Source organism: Notolabrus celidotus, chromosome 11 (assembly GCF_009762535.1).
Source record: "Notolabrus celidotus isolate fNotCel1 chromosome 11, fNotCel1.pri, whole genome shotgun sequence".
Taxonomy (NCBI): domain Eukaryota; kingdom Metazoa; phylum Chordata; class Actinopteri; order Labriformes; family Labridae; genus Notolabrus; species Notolabrus celidotus.
In genome coordinates this window covers 26,998,752-27,019,040 of record NC_048282.1, presented here as the reverse complement: position 1 = coordinate 27,019,040, position 20,289 = coordinate 26,998,752, and the positions used below count along the sequence as shown (strand labels likewise).

Here is a 20,289-nt window from a genome sequence, read left to right as displayed (position 1 = left end):
TAAGCTCAGACCTGCATCTTGACAGACTCAGGTGATTTTCTCAGGTATGTTTACACACTTTTATGTGCTGTAGCTGACCAAATAATTAGCTGGTGACTGTTTGGTTGTTCATTCAACAAGCTAAGGTGCAGGAACACAAGACAGCTTGTGTGTTTGTGTAAGTTTGTTAGATAAAGGCAGGAAAGCTAATTAAGGTTGTTGTCAGTGATCTACATGCTGTATAACAGGCTGATGTCTAGCTGTTGGCCATTGTCACTGTCTGCCTATGATTCAAAGTATGGAATGATAATTATTATGATACAATTTTTACTTAATAATATAAATAAAAAAATCTTAATAGAAATATAACAATTGTTAGATACAAATTTCATATATTTTAACCTGTAATTACACCAACCAAACACTGGAAAGTCGGCTGCTCATTGCCAACCAACATTAAAGAGAAGAAGAAGACGGACACAAACAGCCAATCATGTTACAGGGATAGAGGTAGGCAGGCTCAGACATTTGGAGTTGGATGGAAACACAGCCAAATTGACAAAAAACAGAGCAGCATGCACTGGATACTGTGGAGTTGATGTGCCAGCTAACACAGGTAACACCCCCCACACCATATTATCACCTGTTAAAAACCCTGAAAGCAAGTAATTACAGTCCTAAATGAGTGTTAGTGGACCCTCAGCAAGCACCAGGCAAGTAAATGCGACCTGGAGTGCAAACTCTCATATCAGTGTTTTCCAGAACAGTGCCTGACCACAAACAAACCAAAAAATGAACAAAATGGCATAACAAATGCTATTGAATGTTTCATTGCAAATGTCACGCCATAATTTTCTCATTCTGGTTGTTTGTCCAACACTGTTTTGTCTCTGCTTTAACTTAATATACGTAACTCAATAAAGTTTCAGGATGTGGGTAAAGCAAGAGCTGAGGGGAAAACTTTTTTTTTGCTGATGAAAGTTAATGATACCGGTTTAGGGCATTTTTTGGCGGCGCCTATTTTATATGTGAAACTAATGCAATTTAGTGTTTTCAGAAAGTCAGCATCCTATGAGCAGAAGATTCCTTGGTGTTAGCTTTTTTTGTCACTGCACTCTTAGTTGAGAATAGTTCAACTATATGAACACCACCACCACACAAGTCGATGTCACATTTCCCTCACCAACCAATCAAATTTAAAAGGGGGCAGGACTTTTGCAATAAACTTTGTCAACAATAATGGAGGACCAACCAAGTGTAGATGTAGAGCTGCTGCTGATGCCTGGACATGTTTGCCTTTCAATGTTTTGATGTTTTCTTCGTGTAGTGTCTCGAAAGAACTTTTGAAACCTAGCAAAAGTAAACGCTGGTGAGACATGTTCTAAACTTGAGGCTGTGGGCGCATCTAGACCATAGAAATGTATGATCTGTGACGTCACCCATCTGTTTCTGAAGAGCTGTATTGATGCCAATCGGCGCGGCAGCCAGATTGCTGCTGTCGAGCGATTGTGACATAAAGAGGCGGGCTTTGAGCCTCCTAGCCAACAGTGTTCCCGCCTGTCAATCAAGTCAGCTGTGTCTCTCATTGGAAGACTTGTAATCTCAATATCTTCAAAATTGCCGTGTTTGAAAAAAAATCACCCCCCCACAGCATGTGCCGATCGAGAAATTAGCTATCCAGACTACACTCGTCTTTTGAACCAGGCTGTAAACATGTTTATTTCTGCTGTAAAGATCAGCTTTTTTGAATTGGTGTGTGTGTGGTTTCCGGTACTTCCAGAGCCAGCCTCAAGCTGATCCTCAATGAATTGCAGTTTTTAGTACTTACGCATTGGACTCATATTTTTAGATCTGAGGTTGCCGCTTGATCAAGATCAAAAAGTATCAATAGTGGACACAGGCCCTTGTGCAAATATTGGATGAAGTAAAGAGACTAGATCGGCTGTTTGAAAATAAGTTGAAAGAACTGATGAAATGAAATACATGAATCTAAAAGAGCATACATCATACTTTGAACAAAAGGAAATTATCTAATGAAACATGAATTTTCAATTACATGGAAATGATTCACAGAGCAGCTATGCACCAGCATAAGATGCATCTCAGTTGGACTTCAATAACTTGGAAAAACAGAAACCTTCCAAATATTCCTATATTTCAAGTTAAAATAGTTGTTCTGTTTACACAAAAACAAGAAGCCATAATGAATTCAAGCATCCTTACGATTTCCTGTTTCCTCGTATGCCTCCTCAGAGGTACTAGTAAGGATCAGGGCTGTTTAAAGATTACAGCTATATGATGCAAGCCAGCACACAGGATTCTTTTAAACACTTTTTGCTGCCAGCTGGGGGATCAAAACTGCTATATCCACAGCTGATCAAAAATCGCTACATATCTACTCAGCTCCCATTCAGCACTCTGCTGAGCATTGCCAGGAACTTTTCTTTAAAGTTTTCTTTTTTTTTTAAATGTGAAAGTAAAAGTCAAAATTGAAAAAAATCATGGCACTTTATGGGTTCCGGCTTTGCTCGACTGCCTGCATAGGATTTGGCTGAGTGAAAAGTGGAGCAATCGAGCTCTGAGACCAGATTAGGTTCTGCCTCAGGCCTGGCTTGGAAATATACAAGTGAAAGAGGAGCCCATCTGACAGGGGGATCAGGATGCCACACGCACAGTAAACACACAAACACTCATGCACTCACAAATACACACACATGGAGGTGGAAGGGTCTCTTTTTGTTCTGCAGCTGCCACTCACCTAAAGAGCAGCTTTTATTCAGGCTGACATTTCTGCCAGAAGGAAAGAAGTGTCTTACTTCCTCTGAGGTATGTTGCTTTACGATGAAGCAAACATGCACATAATCCTGCACACACACACACGCACACACGCACACACGCACACACACACACACACACACACACACACACACACACACAAAATGAGCAAGGAAACAAAGTCACAGAAACAGGTGGATGGCCAAGAGAACAGAAGTAAAACAAAGGTGAGGGATTTTTTTTATTAAAGAAATCCACCTGGGATTTGTTGATGTCAGGAAACACTTCATGAAGGGGAGTATTGATTCAGTGGAAATCAACTCCTCAGACTCCTACGGTCTGCAGATATCCATCTCTGTAGCGAAGACAGCTTAACCTCGGACTAACACCACTCAGAAACAAAATACCTTAGCTAAGCCTGGATTAGCTGCTCTTTATAGAGGAAAGAACACCTCAGCTTTCAAGCTGCTCTAACCCTGGTGTTCAGGTTGTTATTCTCTGACGACCATAATTCATAGGACCTCCTGCCGACCCCCCTCTGTGAAGTTTCCAGTCCTCATCTCTTCATCTCACTTGTTGGCCTGCCTTTTTGAGTAGTGCAGACAACTTTATTGATTGTCTAGAAGGGCAAAACACTCTGAGCCAGAAGACTTCCCTAACTTTTGACTTCAACCTTCTGAGGGAGCAAGAAAAACAATAGTGAGATGATTGAGGGATAAGGGGGTGAAACTGAAAGGGGAGGAGGAAGACTTTTTCTTGTTTGGTTTCTTTTCATGTGAGCTTTGAGTCGATGTCATTTTACTACTCAGGGAGTTGTGGTCAAACATGAGAGAGATTTCCAGTCAAAGTGGCGGGTACAGACACTAAAACATCACTTTACAATATTAGAGATGTGTATTGATTCCACTGCTCTAAACCTGAGGCATGATTCATAATTTACAGTTGAACTATTTTATCAGACAAATACCCAGAACTGTTTGACTCTACATAGGACAGCAGTATTTTGCCTTTTGACATAGAGGGGTCTGGGGTTCATTTAGAGATGTGGGACTTTGAAACAAAGCAACCGGGTATGTAAAATCACAAAAGAAACTTACATAATATTCTGAACTACAAATAATATTCTCAAATCTCAAAATGTACACACCTCATCCTACTTGGACAGTTTTGGTCTGTGGCACATTTTTGTGATTAACTTTCACATCATTTAGTTGAGCCTTTCTTTATGACATCTATGATGACCTGGGTCATACAAACTGTTGCGTCAGACACTAATGCTGTAAAAGAGGCATCATAATGGAGCTAATAATTTCAAACTTCTCTCCCTCTATTTATTCCAGTAACATTTGAACCTAAAAATATCTTCCCTAATAAACCCTTAAAGGTGACATATCATGCAAAATTGACTTTTTAATGGTTCTCTACCTGAAATATGTTTCCCTGGCATGTCTACAAACCCCCCGAGAATGAAAAAAGTCCATTCTGCCCCTGTTCTGATTTCTTCACCTTTCTGTAAATGTGTGTGAAACGAGCCGTTTCAGACTTCCGTGTTTTTGTTACGTAACAACAATATCCAGTCTGTCACGGAGTCAGAGCTCAGAGCTTGTTCAGCCCATAGACTGTATAAAATAATACTGAATCCCCCCTCCGTTTTTCATTACCTGCACAAATGTGTGGTAACAAGGAGCTTAGGAGGGAGGCATGCTAGTTGTAGGCTGTCTTAATAAACACAAAGGTCAGTTTTACTCCCTCCGTCTGCAGATTTGAAGATCTAGTGGATGATTTTTATTTATCATGGATAAGTGCTAGCGCTAGTTAGCATAGCTACATAGCTACATGTCGTAGCTGTAGCTGTGTACCAAGACACACCTCTACATACTGACAAATAAAACAACAAGAAACACTAAATCTGTGACCAATCCTTCAGAAAGGTCCTGCTGCCTTTCTGGTAGAGGTCGGTTTTACTCCCCACGTCTGCAGATTTGAAGATCTAGTGGATGATTTTTATTTATCATGGATAAGTGCTAGCGCTAGTTAGTATAGCCACATAGCTACATGTTCGTAGCTGTGTACCAAGACACACGTCGACATACTGATAGATAAAACAAGAAACACAAAATCTGTGACCAATCCTTCAGAAAGGTCCTGCTACAGGCGCCTCTCCGTCAGGATCAGATTCTGGATCAGATTCAGAGGGTTGAAGTAACGTGATCTCTCAGCAGCCGTGTATATTCAGCCAACATGTAAACATTAGATCAACGTGCCGGAGAGCCGAGGCACATGCATTTCCTGAGGGGGCGTGGTCAGAGGGAAAACAGAGTGTTCTGATGAGGACTGAAGAAGAGGGTTTTTCAGGCATGCCAAAATCGGATTTCAAAGTGTTTTTTTGAGCATAAACTTTAAAGACATGTTTTGGGGAACTCTTAGACCAATATATATTGATGAAAAAAGTGTGATATGTCACCTTTAAAACTGCTTACTTATGTTTACTTGTAAATCTTGATCATAAGCATAACCGTGCCCCTCGGATTGCCAACTACTTGACTTCTTACTGCTCATTGTTTCCTGGAAAGCTCCATTAAAGCTGCTGTGAGGAACTTTTGATTTATATCAATTTTGGCGCCCCATTGTGGACAAAGTGATACCTCTTATCTCTTCTTCTGTAAATGCAAAAGTAGTGTTTTCAACAAAAACCTCACCCTGCTGTCTTTTAACAGCCAGATTTATCACTCAAAGTGATTATTTGCCATTAAAACCGCCAGAAAAAGGTGTTTCTAAAGCCAAATGTCAATCATGTGGTCTGACACTTACCCCCTCTGAGTGGTTTAAGGCAATACAAATTACAACAGAGAAGGTATCAGTGTTCTTGTTTATGGTTTTGTTTGCTTTTGAAGGTCATAAAGAGGCATCAGTGTTGGTTGCAGTCTGTTTCTCAGCTGGTGAAAAACTCCTCATAGTGCCTTTAAAAAAACATGTTAATCGATAATAAAATAATTTTCAATGTGAAATTTCAAATGTCACAACCTAACACATTTTTCAACTTCTAGCTGTAACAAGTGACCTGACAGTGACACCATTACTGGTATTAACATCACAGCTGTCAAAGACGTGCATTCAGAGCAGAGACAGGCAATGACCGATATATAAATGAGAAGGTGAACTTATATTATATATAAACATTATATATAATGTATTTACAAGTATTTACTCCTTGACAAGGTGTCAAGAGGATGTTAGAGTAACAGATAAATGAAAGTGAGCAATACAGGCCTGGTGCTACTCTGTCAGATATTGGAATGGGGGACGTTTACATAATACAAACTACATAAAAACCATTAGGCAACTGGTGGTGAATTCTGGGAATATTGACAATTCCCTGTATTTGTGGTAGCTACTGATACATGCTAATGATATCACCAAATCTATTTAAAAAACAAACAAACTCATGGACGTACAGGAAGCCATTGTGATGATGAGATGAGAATAATAATTTAGATAAAGATGTGTATTTTAGGAATCATATCTTAACTCCAGATTGGATAAAACCCATCCTTCATTGTTTTTCCTGCAGACATTTACTTGGTACCACTTACACCAATATAAGAAAACATTAAGACAAAATTGATCAGTTCAGTGGTAAAGTCCTTTAGTTGCAGTTTGCAGATTTATGTGCTAAAGCTGTGTGACTAAAGGTGGTTATTAGCATTTATCTCTATTTAAACATGCTTAAAGCCAAACTGAGAAGATAATATTATTAACAGAATCAGATCCAGGAGAATACCACCGCCACACTTAGAAGTTAAGCTCATTTAAATTCCTGCCCTCCTCTTTTTAATCCTTCTGTATCACTTGCCCTTTGTGGTCCTCCATTTAAATCCTGCTCCTTGTCAGGTGTACTATTCAGAATTTGCAATTAGACCTACCTGAGGATATTAATACCTTCATGCAAATAAGCTCTGAGGAGAAACTCGAGAGTACTTCTTGCCGACAGAATACTTTATAGGATCATGTGTGAAAACATGGACAGGACTTAACCTGTGTGTTCCATCTATTGTGAAAGAAAAGGAATGACACTGAAGACTATAAGGAGGAGAAAGAGTAGAGGATATACTGTATGCAACTAGTGGCCTCCTCATGTATCTTCTTTCTTTGTGCGGTGAGATAGATCAGGAGCCTGTCTCTCTACCACCACCCAGATGGATGGCTAATTGTAATGAGAGCCCAGAACAGCTAACAATTAGACCAGAATGAAGATGGATGGAATGGGCAGGGGAGGGGGATGTATGGAGAGGAAAAAGGGAAGCAGGGAAAGGTGTCTGGAAAATGCTGAGGGACTACTGCAGCACTTTCTCTCCTCAATAACCCCCCTTCCCCCTTTCCACTCCTCCAGTCTGTTCCCACCTCATTGTTTAAGTGCTGTGAAAGCTCAATATGTAATTTTACTCTCACTTAAACTTAGCCTTATTCTTACATGAACAGAGGAAGCACAGATTTTCCATGATCTAAAACCATACGCAGGTAATAAGTGCTGAACAAATGACGTTTTCCTATTCTAAACGACCAGTTACACTTTCTTAATGGTTGGCTCTTTGTCTGAGAAGGTCATATGTCATTAAGGTTACAGAGCATTAAAGAACACTACATGTAATGTAGACAGTAGTAATGGCTGGTTGAAGAATATGGCATGACTAAGTAATTCATCGCTCGAGGGAGTCATTAAAGATCACAGTTGTCATTAGCAGTGAAAGAGTGGACCCCGCAATGGTAATGGTTCTATCATACACCCTCTACACTGGTCTTTTAAAGTGTGCAAGACTGCCAACCTAGTATCAGAACATTAAATTAATGTGACATAACATGTAATGAGCTGAACACATGTCCGCAGCAGTTGTTATTAAAGGCAGTAAATTCTACTCCATTTGGTACAAATTACACAAATCAAGAGTCAATGGCCAGGCTAGTACTTCTGTGAAGCTAGACTGAGGGACAGCAGTGAATTGAGGTTATATATTCAACATATAAACATGCTCCAAATCAAAAAAGACGATCTTTACAGCAGAAATAAACATGTTTACAGCCTGGTATAAAGATGAGTGTAGTCTGGATAGCTCATTTCTCGATCGGCACACACTGTGCGGGGGGTGCATTTTTTTCTAACGCTGCAATTTCGAAGATATTGAGATTACGAGTCTTCCAATTAGAGGCACAGCTGACTTGACTGACAGGAGGGAACACTGTAGCTGTTGGCTAGGAGGCTAAAACCCCGCCTCTTTACGTCACAATCGCTCGACAGCTGCAATATGACTGCCACCGCCGACTGGCCTCAAAACCAAGCGGCAACCTCCGGTCTAAAAATATTGTCCAATGCGGAAGTGCTAAAAACTGCAGTTCGTCGAGGATCCGCTTGAGGCTGGCTCCGGAAGTACCGGAAGTCACATACACATGAATGGGAAAAAGACGATCTTTACAGCAGAAATAAACATGTTTACAGCCTGGTTCAAAAGACGAGTGTAGTCTAAATAGCTCATTTCTCGATGTCCTCTCACTGTGAGGGGGGTGAATTTTTTTTTAACACGGCAATTTTGAAGATATTGAGATTACGAGTCTTCCAATGAGAGGCACAGCTGCCTGTGGGAACACTGCAGCTGTTGGCTAGGAGGCTTAAACTCCGCCCTTTTACGTCACAAAACAGCTCGTCACAAAACAGCTCTTCAGAAACAGATGGGTGACGTCACGGATACTACGTCCATATTTTTTACAGTCTATGGTTTTTACCCAGCAGTGTTTAATACTTGATTCTGATTGGTCAAAACCAAATAACAATGGTTATTAATTCTCAATAGTAAAACTGATTCCAGGGACAACCTGATCACACATGACAGAAAACAATCTATGGAAAGGAGTCCAGCACAAATCAGCTCTGCCTGTTGACACTGTGGCAAAAAAATGTGTTTCCATTTAGGCTGATTTGGTATCAATGACAGTTACCAAGAAAGTGAAGTTGTTTGATCATACGCTTCACAATCTCTGAAGTTGGCACTTAATAAAAAGTCTGGGGAGCACTAAAGTATTCATATTTCATCCATTATTATCAAGTTATTTATCTTTGAACCAATTTGAATATCATGTTCAAGCAACAGGGCAAAGCCGGATGATCATAAGGGTCATAAGTATTTGCAATCTGGGATAAGGAATGTTAAAAACTAGAATCACCACGACAGTCATTCAAGTTGCAGTATGCATCAATCATCGTTTCCAGTAAAATTAATTTGTAACTCTGGCTAGGAAGGGTTTCATATTTGTAATTTGAAATTATAGAAAAGAACAAATTATTCTTAAAATGTGTGTAAAGACCAGGTAGCACCACATTTGCAGGAGGAACCCAGGACCAAAGACGGTCTGTCTATGTTCCTCTGCAGGGCATCTGGTTTTAGCAGTCCAGACATGAAATCAAGGGATTGAACTAGAGAAGATATTCCACCAATCCATGTAAAAGTAAACAAGAATGGGACAAACTAGAGGTTGGAGCAACCTTGATATTTGACCATCAAATTATCATAGTTCATCCTCGAGTTGAAAGATGAGTCCAAACCAGTTATGTGGAAATTCTCTCCATGTGCTCACAAGAATGGCACGTAAAGATATACACAAAGATGTATGGACAGATGGACAACGACTAGAGGCAGAGCGATATGTAACTCAAGACCTACTCCGTTAGTCTTATACACACAAGCTTAAATGCTTTGCAACACTTACTCCTGTGAGCTAATTCTAGATAGAGATAGCACACAGATTGTGTCATCTAATTGCTGTAAAATATCACATTTACAAACCTATCATCATACCTGGTACTTTGGGAATGATTTAATGAAGTAATAAATCTCCCAAGGATCACAGCATCCAGGTAGGTTACTATTATAAAGGCAATGATAAGGCGTTAGAGTCGTGCTGTTATGAAATAGAGAAAACCTCTCTAGTGGATGGCTGTATGGGTGCTTCAGCAAGTTTTTGACCTCACTGCAGGCAAGCAACGGAGGCATTCAAGTACCCGAGGGAATCATTTTGCTCTGGTTAATGACGACAGCGCCGTCAAGGTACACTGATCACTGTGTGGGTGCTTCTGGAAGTGTGGGTGTCTGCTACCGGGTGTTGTTTGGGACACTGCACCACACTGCGGCTTAGCCGAGAACACACAAGAAGGTTGGACAGACCAAGGGCAGGCCTGAAGTGACAGGAAGTACGGTGGAAACACACACAGATGTGTATGTGTATTTGTGCACTTAAACAGATGTACCCACATACACAAGCAAACAGACAGATGCACACCTTCCTCCCAGCCTGCATCTCATCTGGGTGATAGCTATTTCAGGAAAGAGCGCAGCATTAGGACACACTTCGCCTCCAGCTCTCCCCCCCTGCCTCCCTGGCTACCTCCTTCCTCTGGCCTTCCTCGTCACCACTCCTCTGTTCTCTTCTTTTCTGCGTCAACACAAAACATCTCATCCGTCCCATCCTGTTTTCAATCTAGATAATTCGCCCAACCTCTCAACCTTATTCTGTCCCCTTTGTGTGTCTTTTGATTTCTTCCCTGCACACTTGGCTGTGCTGCACCGGAGTCTCGTCTGGCAGACAAGGTTACAGTTAGTTAAGACTGGGGCGGCGGTCAGGCCACAGTCGAACTATGGGACTTTAAACAGATTTAAACTACAACTGGAGAGCATGTGCTGAGATGGATGGGAGTAATCACAGAGGGGATGAGGGGGAGAAAGAGAGAGAAGAAATAGGCAAAAATAGTAAAAAGAAAAAGACTTGGGGAGAGAAAGGGTGTATGAAAATATGTGTCAGTGTGTGCATGTCAGCTAGCTCCAAGCAAACACCATTATCTATCTCAGGAGAACAAAAAATTTCATCCTGCCCTAAAACTATGATTACCAGCCCAGTTCTAGGTGTGTGTGTGTGCGTGCAGAGGCCGACACAGTTGCAAACACCCAGTTTGGCTCATGGACACACCACTGCATAATTCTTTAAAGGTCTTAAGGCCAGGCTATTTACCCAAAGGAAGATATGATCTTTAAATCCTCTGCAGTTTCAAATTGAGTTTACATAATCCATTTGGAAATTTGTGCCTGTGTGTGTTTTTATTTCAATACTAACAGGGATAACATCTCCCCACAAGGACATCAACGAAGACAATCATGCACGGAGGGGAAATTGGTGTGATTCACTTTTTGAACAGCCAATTTTAGGATATAGTCCTTGGCTTTTGGATAAGACTCAGGTAAAGATAACATTAGGTTGTGGAGTCAAAGGTAGACTTTGGTTTGGGAAATCTCATATTTTATAAAGTGATAAAGTTGTTTTTCAAGAAACTCAAGAAAGCTAATGTAGTTCAGCTAAGGTAAGGGACTTATACAAGATGCTGTAGCTGTAGAAAATCTGTATGTTTCTCCGTTAAATGTTTACAAATAATCCCATCAGTGAAAAACATATCAATGAAAAGAATTAGTCACAAAACATATATTAAACAGTCAGGTACCATTTTTAGTTTCTCGGCTTTATTAGTCCTGTTTCTGACATCTCTCTGTTTTCTCTGTTTTCTCAACTCTCACCTTCATTAAAGTGATGGGTTGCTAAAATATTGCTTCCAACACAAAAAAACATGAAAAAACTCAAAAATTTGATTTGGATGAAAAAATCATGAAAAAAGTCAAAACTGTTCCTCTGACATAAAAATACCGGAAGAACCAAAAATGTTGCTTCCAACTTGAAAATCATGCAAAAAAGTCAACATTTTGATTCGGAAACGAAAAACGATATAAAAGGCACATTTTTGCTTCCAACATGAAAATCATGAAAAATTCTAAATTTTGATTTACACAGAATTCATGAAAATACTCAAAATGTTGCTTTAAACACAAAAATAATGAAAAAAAGGTAAAAATGAATAAATAAATAAATATTCTGACTCAGAATTCAGGAAGAAGTCAAAATTTTGCTTCTAATACAAAAGTAATGACAACAGTCAAAAAGGTGTTATGACTACCTTCTGCTTGCATTAACAATGCCTGAGTCTGTTGAATGTTGCATGGGTGGTGTTGTAATGTAAAGGGGTTCTGCTTGTGTAAATGGTGGATGGAAGGCATAAAGGGGGTAGGCTCTGGAAGGCTAGAGCTAACTGTTAAGCCATAGATGGGAGGTGTCGGCCTAACTTAACGAAACACCAGCGCAGCGAGATGCCCACTTGATAACCCCAGTGATGTGATAGCTCTCGCTGCCCATCTACCTCCAGTATTAAGAGCCGTGCGGTAGGCTATGTACCTTAGAAATAGAGATCATTGGAATGAGGGCTGGATGAAATGGAGTTCTTCACTGAGCACTTAAGTTTTATCAAAGCACAGGTACCTTGTGTTTATTTCCAATGAACAAGTTAGAGTTTGCCAGTTAGGTTCTTCTAAATGTTTCTTTCTATTTGGTAAGTGGTACTTGATGCATTTCTTCACTTTTCCAAAGCTTTATAAAGTCCATTTTTACTCTTCAGGTAAACACGTTCCTGATACATTAAAGAGCTAAAAAGACTAAGTGTACTGCTGTACATAAAAAAACTTAACCGGTCTCTTTTAATGACCAATCTCTTACTCTCTAGTAAGTTAGTGTTGTAACTCTCTCTTTATCAAAGATACCTTATCAAGGAGTTAACACAAAAACATTTTTGCATGAATCTCTCATAGCCTCATGTTTTCTTTTTAAGTAGTAGAAAAAACTACTTTTTATGTAAGTTACAACATGATGTGAAGTTATGGTGAATTTCCTTTTTTCGAAGAATAGCTGCCCCTCGCAAGCTCATCGAAACCAGGGAATTAATCTATGCTAAAATAACCGAGTAAATCATACTTTAAGCCTCATTTAAAACGATATAATCATAATATGACTCTGGGTAATGGGAAAAAAAATCCTCCAAATCTCAATCCATTTAAGCAGAGCGACTGAAAAATGAAAGGTCAGGGTTTAGGTATTCACACCAAGGGAGATGATCTACAGTGAAACTTGCTGAATATGCATCATACACCTGCTGATAATGTGAATGGGAAGTCAATGTGCATTATACAAACAACTGTCCACGTCAGAGCTTCCCTCAGGGATGAAGTTCGAGGGGTCCAACCCAACTGGGGCCCAGTTAAAGGGAAATAAAACCGTGCTCACCTGCATCTTCTGCGCTCGCCGCTTGTCTGCTCTCTGGTTCTGGTGATAGATGCGGCTAAAGTTGGACACGATGACAGGGACAGGCAGAGCGATTACCAGCACCCCACTCAGTGAGCATATTGAGCCAAAGATCTTCCCTGCGATCGTCTTTGGAACCATGTCTCCATATCTGTAAAGAGCAGACAGAGAGAAAGTAGGAAGAAATTCAGTTATATGTCTTAATGCATTTAGTAAAAGCTAGTAGTAATGCTGGCAGAGAGACACACACACACTCCACCAACTAGCAGGACATTCATCTCTCTCTTGCAAGGCTTCCATTTTTCTTTTCAAGGTCTCTCCAAACCCGAACTGAAAAGAGCTCGACCTGCTGACTCTCTCCCACCCCGACAGACAAAGAGAGAGGCCTCCACCAAATCTCCCCTGTCAGTGAGCGGCACAGCAACATCCACAGACTCATCCCCTGACAGCAGATACTATTAACCTTTAGAGAAAAGCAAGAGGACGACACATGAATGCCAGGGACATTTCACAAAAGTCATTCGGCCCAATTCAATCTGAAATATTTGCAAGTCAAAAGCAATCTCGTCTCGAGTTCAAAGACAGACAACACAATTAAAATAACTATATCAAATCACCCCCTTTATACGTCCCCAAGGTAGAAACTCTACGAGGGAATGAAAGGAAGAGAAGATCATGGAGAAGAAATTCAACAGCTGAAAGAGCTCGAGTTAAGTTGGAAAAGCAACCTTTATTTCTAACAGTGTTCATTTCTTATTCATGGGTAAAAAGTGCAGGTAATTTGTTTTGTTTTGCAGCTTAACAAGAAGTTCTACTGAACTTACTGGAGCTGAATCCAAGCCTGACTGCAAATAAACCTTAAACAAAAGCCTTTAACCATGGAGCATTACACATTAATATGTTTAAACTGCTATATTAGTGTGGAAGCATTATAAACACAAATCTCTTTGCGTTGGCTGTGCGTAGTATAAACCTGTAAATTATTGCAGCTATTCCAAGTTAACTTTTATGCCTCTGCAGTATAAACCTCCACAAAATATGTGCATCTGAAAGTGTATATTTTCTACACAGCACTTTCACTGCACTGATTCCCTTGGACAGACAATTTAGATTATGATTCATGGACACACTCGCCTGTGAACATATCGTTTGCAGATGTGCAGTTTGGTTGGCCCTGAAAGGCCGGAAGGGAAAATTGCAGCAGAAGCAAAGCCAGAAAGACAGCGACAAAACGGTACAAGGGAATATGTCTCTTCTGTGTCTTGTCATACTCAGCCAAAAGCAATGTGACGTGTCAGGGACTGTAAAAATTACAGGGATATGCTGGTTTCACTGAGGTGTACTCTGAATTATTCACAGATAGGCAGGTTTCAGAGGGGTTTGCCTATCTGAGAGCTATTTTGGAGCTCTTTTACTTTGCTGTTGCATACAAGTTACTATCCTGATGAGTATCTTAAAACCTTGTAATAGAGAAGCAAAAAGAAACAACATGGAAACTATCATGTATTGTCCCCCACTCGTATATTAAATGGATAAAGTCACCTTCATCAGTCGGTTGAAACACTGTTTACATGTTAAATCATCCTTAAAACTAACATTGACAGGGCCTATTACTCTACACTTTAAGTACTTACTTGAGTGAAAGGTACATTTTTTTGCTGAAGCCAACATTCTTATATTAATATTTTTTTGAATACAGGACTTTTACTGTCATCGGACTCATTTGTCTTTTTTAAAGTTATATTTTTGGGGCTTTTTCGCCTTTATTCGATAGGACAGCTGAAGAGAGACAGGAATTGTGGGGAGTAGCAAGTGGGGGAAGACATGCAGGAAATGGTCGCAGCTGGGAATCAAACTGGCGACCCCTGTGACGAGGACAGTAGCCTCTTTATATGGGGCCACCAGCGCCCCCTCATTTAACTTCTACATATGGACAGGGACGGATCCTTCTTCTCATTCTCTGTTTTCATTTCGTCTGTATTTCTACATGTTTTCTTGAGGCTAACATATACAGATCAAATACTGCAGTACCACAGGAAACCATGGGGGCAGTGCCAGCCAAACAGTGCAGCTAACAGATCAAGTCAAACCAGCAAAACACGACGAAGGAGAATACTTTTTTGAGAAGAGATTGTGTAAGTAAGTTAGAAAATATATGACATCTGTCCATCTATTTCCCTGCCTGAGAGTTTGCCTGTGTCTGTGTTAAAGCTGAGGTTGGTAGTCAGATTTAGATACACTTTTTTGTTATACTGGTTAAAAAGATCTTTATGTCCGGATGGCAATCGATACATAATGAGTTCTTAAAAAAAGAGCGAAAAAAAAGCCGCTTTCTACAGCCGGAGTAAACCTGGAAAAACAATAACCAATCCTTGCCTTTGGGGGACAAATTATGAAACAAATCAAATCCCGTCCTGCCGCTCTGCCCGCCTCCTGCAGAGCGTACATTTCATGTTTGTTTGTGTTTTTAACTTTCACTATGATAATGTTTTGGTGTTTTCTTACCGCTGAGTGAGACATGAGTTGATGTAGCGCAAAACACACACGATGTGCTGAGGACCGGTTTTGAATCAGTCACGATCATATGGTTGCGAATCAGCAGCACTCTTGCATGTGAGCGGGGGCGTCGTTTTGGTGTAGCTCCAAGGGGAGGGGTTAGACAGAGTCCTGAGGAAATGCTACATTCAAATTCATGCTCGTTTTCCGTGACTACCAACCCCAGCTTTAATATAACCCAACCAATAGGGATGCATGGTATTTGATTTTTGCCATTATACAGTATAGTTTCAAACTCATTTTAATGATTACCAATACTTATACCAATAATTCTCCAATACAGCAGAGCTGGCTGGTCGGGCTTTCTTATACTTGTGCTGCCTGGTGTGTGAGGAGGTTTTGGTTTGTTCTGTCTCTTATTGTTCTCCCAAACATGTGCAGTTTGTTGGAATTTGTACGGTTTGTTTGTAGGGTTGGTTTGGGCTGGAGACTTCTGGTAGTTAAGTTATCGGTTTACTTTTCCCCTAGGTTTAAATTTGTATTCCCAGTTAATTTAGGGTTAGGTACTGGGAACAATGGTCCATCGGGCAGCTGACCTAGCCACTTTCCATCTTTTGTTCAGTTTGGCCGGGGTCTCATGTCACTCTTGTTTCCCTTGTTTTTGGTTTTCTTAGATCTTCAATTTGGGAGGGGTTTCTTCTTAAAATGAAGCTTGGGATTTCATTGGAATTTTTGTGTGGCGTTCCTTTTTCTTATGTTGCGTTCTCCACTTGTGAGACTTGAATCATTATTGCTTAGGCGATTGTAACAGTCAAGAACTGTAAAATGTACTTGTTGTACTCTTGCTATTTTTTTTAGAAACAGACAATAAAACAAGACATTTGTTTGGACACTAAATGATAAATGTGTTATTTTTCAAATACAGTCATTCAGAAATACGGTCGCTGCTATATTTCTAAACTTTGTCAAATGACTGAAGCAGAGGCTGCTTCAGGTTTTCGCTGGCTAAAACCCTTTTATGTTCACTTCAAACTGTCAGTGCTGGTTAGGATGACTGTTTCTTAAATGCATAATTAACTTGGTAGAGTTAAAGGAGAGTTTTTCTGCTCTAGCTCCCATCACTTGTGCTTCACCTGTGCCGAACAGCTACAGTATCTTGCTGTCTATTTCTGACACAAGATACTGATACTTATCTAATCCATGTTTGTCCGAAACATGTCATGGAAACTTAATGCTACAGAGAAAGTACAGAATTTGGCACTGGTCCACTGATGCATCTATAATGTATACTATAGATCCCTGGAGAGTTGGCAGTGTGCCAAGCTAGTCAATCAATCAACCTGTTACTGCTGCTGCCAGCATATGCAAAAACTCTCATACACATGCACACAAGCACAAGTCCGAGTATGTTGAGCCATAAAGATAGAAATATTCATGGGCATCTATTAAAATATCATGAACACCAACATCAGTGCTCTAAGAGTCCATTCAGGTGCTGCAGATTACCAGAAACATGTTTCTAAATGTCACTCAACTGCTTCATTCATTTTGACAGATCATGTGGGATGGAGCTGGTTGTTATTTTGGGGGGGACTTTGCAAACAGTACCCCAGAGGCTCTCCATAAATGAACAATAATCTGCTTGCATTCATTATAGTTGTTCTATAAGCTAATGAAGCACTTCTGTCACGGTCTGTTGGAGATGGTTTCACACACATGTGCACACTAAAAAAACACAGCCTCACACAGAAGCCATTCAGTTCATTTTAGGGGAAGGAGATGAAACGAGAGATGAAACCTTATAGCCATTAGTCAGGAAATTCAACAAAAACAAGCCCAATATGAAGCCATTTAAGAGGAGGGTGGTTTTCACATCAACAAAACAAAGCGCTGCCCACACACAGTGAACTGCTGGTCCACAGCCATAACTGAGAATATACTTACAGAGCACATCCATCGTCCCCTCCAACAACTTTAATGGCCTTTCTACCCAAATTAGGCAATAACAATTCCATCAGTGGAACAGAGGCCCTACCACTACAAAACATTTCATCTCCTCCCCCTCTTCAGACAATGTTTCCATTAGGAGGAATGAAACGCTAATCATATTTATCTGCAAGCCTTCTTTAATGGGATCCTATCAGATCGCCTGATAGAGGCCCTTCTCTCCTAATACTACAGTCAATTTGCCGCTCCCATTTAGTCAAGCTGTCCTGTCTCTGATGATACTATCACTGGGCCATTATACATGGCACCGAGATAAAGCTGCTTTTGCACACATTAAAGAAAGTGGGAGCTATAATAGGTGGTGTGCATGTGTGTGTGTGTGTGTGTGTGTGTGTGTGTGTGTGTGTGTGTGTGTGTGTGTGTGTGTGTGTGTGTGTGTGCATGTGTGTGTGTGCATGTGATAAGTAAGGTAAGGTGCTGTTTTTCCCCCTCCCCTTGCCTGGATGAATGCTGAGAGCATTTGTGACTTAGCTAGAGGTGGGGATGGAGAGTGGAGGGTAAAAGTCTCAGAGAGGAAGGAGATGGATAAGAAGCGAAGGAGGGAAAAACTGGACAAATATACATCTATTCTGCTGATGAAGTTCACCAAGGAGGCTTTTAATCCTCTCCTTTAACCCTCTTTCTCATTCCTAAACACTTGCAATAAATAAGGGCAAGTATCCTTTGTTCCAATAGCACTCCAATACACTGACATTAATGAATAGTTCAGTAGAGATAGTAAAAATGCATGATGTCTCACTCCTCCGTAATTTATTTTGCTATGCTTTGTTTACCTGTTGCTTTCTGAGTACTGTTTTACATGTGCCACTCTCAGGAAAGAGACCATGGATGTGAGTCGTTTCACTCCTCAGCATTTTAATTTTGATGTTACCTTGATAACCAGCATGATAACACACAATGACATCCCCAACTAATTATCAACTATTATATTAATCTGCAATTAATATTGCCATCGATTATTGGTGATTTATTAATACATTTTTGCATCTTTAGTCCTTGATACGCACTTTGCTGTCATTTCCCACTCTCCTTTCCTTGTTTCCCACTCTATACACCGGATAGAGTCTCTACCTAGAGACAGGATCTGCTGTCCTGTCTCTCAATGAAGGTGTGAAAATGTTGTGAAGGTGTAACCCCACCCCCCCCCATTAAATAAAAACAAAACAAACAGTATTTGCTACCTGTGTGAGTATGCCAAATCCAATACCATAAGCAATTAGGCCCTGAAACTCCAGGAGACAGATAACCAATACAAGTACCTGAATTTGTATCAGAAGGGAAGAAAGGGGGATTAGACCATTTGTGAGAACTTCTCTGTATATTGTTTGTACATCCCCACACACATTAAAAGGTTGGCAGGTCAGTCCTCGGTCAGGGTTGTCACATCCCATCAAAAGAGGGCCAAGTCTCCAAGTGCTGTATTAATAAAGTCAGGGAGGGATAAATGGGGGTCGGGGGAAAGGAAGGGAAGGGGGTCTTGAGTGGGACTGACTGCTCTGGCGGCGGTATCTGTGATGGATGGACTTATCAAAAATGGTCTGAGAGCCGACAGAAACAGAGATTTGTGATGATGCTGCTGCAGTGGTTTGGGTCATGTCATGACAGGTCAGAAAAACAGCTCATGCCCGTTAAATGCCTTCTGCTGAACCCATCCTCAAAAGAACAAGTTACACAACAAGTGACGGTAACCATGATCAAGAGACTGCATATAAAAACACTGCTTAAAAAAACACACTACAGTAATTTATTCTTTGTATAATAAAAGATATATATATGATACCTCTTTCATTTTTTAGAGTAAAATTCCAAAAGCTAATCTGCACATTAGGCTGTAGATTAACTGTTGTGTGCTGAGTCACAAAATAATATTTAGTGGTCGAATTTGTTTTCACTTTACGCATCATAAACCGCTTTTGTGTATGTGCTGTAAGATCATAATAGCATTTTTATTGTGAGGTTCGGGATAAGAAGCTTCCATTCAAAAAGAGAAGGCAAAAAGGAAAGAGACTGAGAGAGAGAGAGAGAGAGAGAGAGAGAGAGAGAGAGAGAGAGAGAGAGAGAGAGAGAGAGAGAGGGAGAGAGAGAAAGAAAGAAAGAGAGAGAGATTAGGTATTGAGAGTTGGGTTTCCATTTACAGGCCTAATCCCATGTGATTTCTCAGCAATTTTCCCGAGTTCCCTTCAGACACAGCCTAAGTGATTCTGTTTGGACCACAAGCCCTTGCTGTGGGGATTGATCCCTGGAGGACTGGGAACACCTGCTAGAGGGGGCAGTGCATTTAGGGCCTGATCTACTAAGATCCCAAGTAACGAGTGTTAAATTGCGTGTGCAAACTATATATTGCGCCTGCTATTAGTGGGCGTGTTGCAGGTGATCTACTATGACTGCATGTGCAATTGATAGTAGGTGCAAAACTGGTGCAGACCACCCTATTTAAAATGATGATTTTGCGTGTGCTACCGGCTGTCACCATGGAGAGTTTGGGAGAGCAGAGCGGCCGTAAACGAAAAATGAATTTTGAAGCCATGGAATTGGAGGGCCTGGTGGAGGAGGCAAATAAACACACTGGTGAACTCAAGCAGTGTTGCCAGAAGAAACGCAATTTGGGATATTTAATACACGTGGAATTTGTGCTCAGGTTTGCTGAGGAATCTGCAGTGTTTCAGCACCATGGACAGCAACTACAGCTTCAGTCTACAACAACTTCTTATTCCTACAATAAAATCCAGCAATCATCTGCAACAGGGTCTTCAACTGTCTAGATTACTGATGTTAGTGACGTGTATGTTTTTTAAATAGCTCTGTATATTAATT

The 20,289-nt window shown here is 40.5% G+C and overlaps 1 protein-coding gene across 3 annotated transcripts in view; it reads right to left on the bottom strand.

Moving 5' to 3' along the window:
- The window catches only part of kcnd3 (potassium voltage-gated channel, Shal-related subfamily, member 3), a 132,768-nt gene that overhangs the window by 14,081 nt on the left and 98,398 nt on the right, over positions 1 to 20,289 (bottom strand). For all 3 annotated transcript variants that reach the window (XM_034695284.1, XM_034695285.1, XM_034695286.1), the window contains one exon: positions 12,955 to 13,123. In XM_034695284.1, the coding sequence (XP_034551175.1) occupies positions 12,955 to 13,123 (169 nt within the window). The remainder of the gene's footprint in view (positions 1 to 12,954; positions 13,124 to 20,289) is intronic.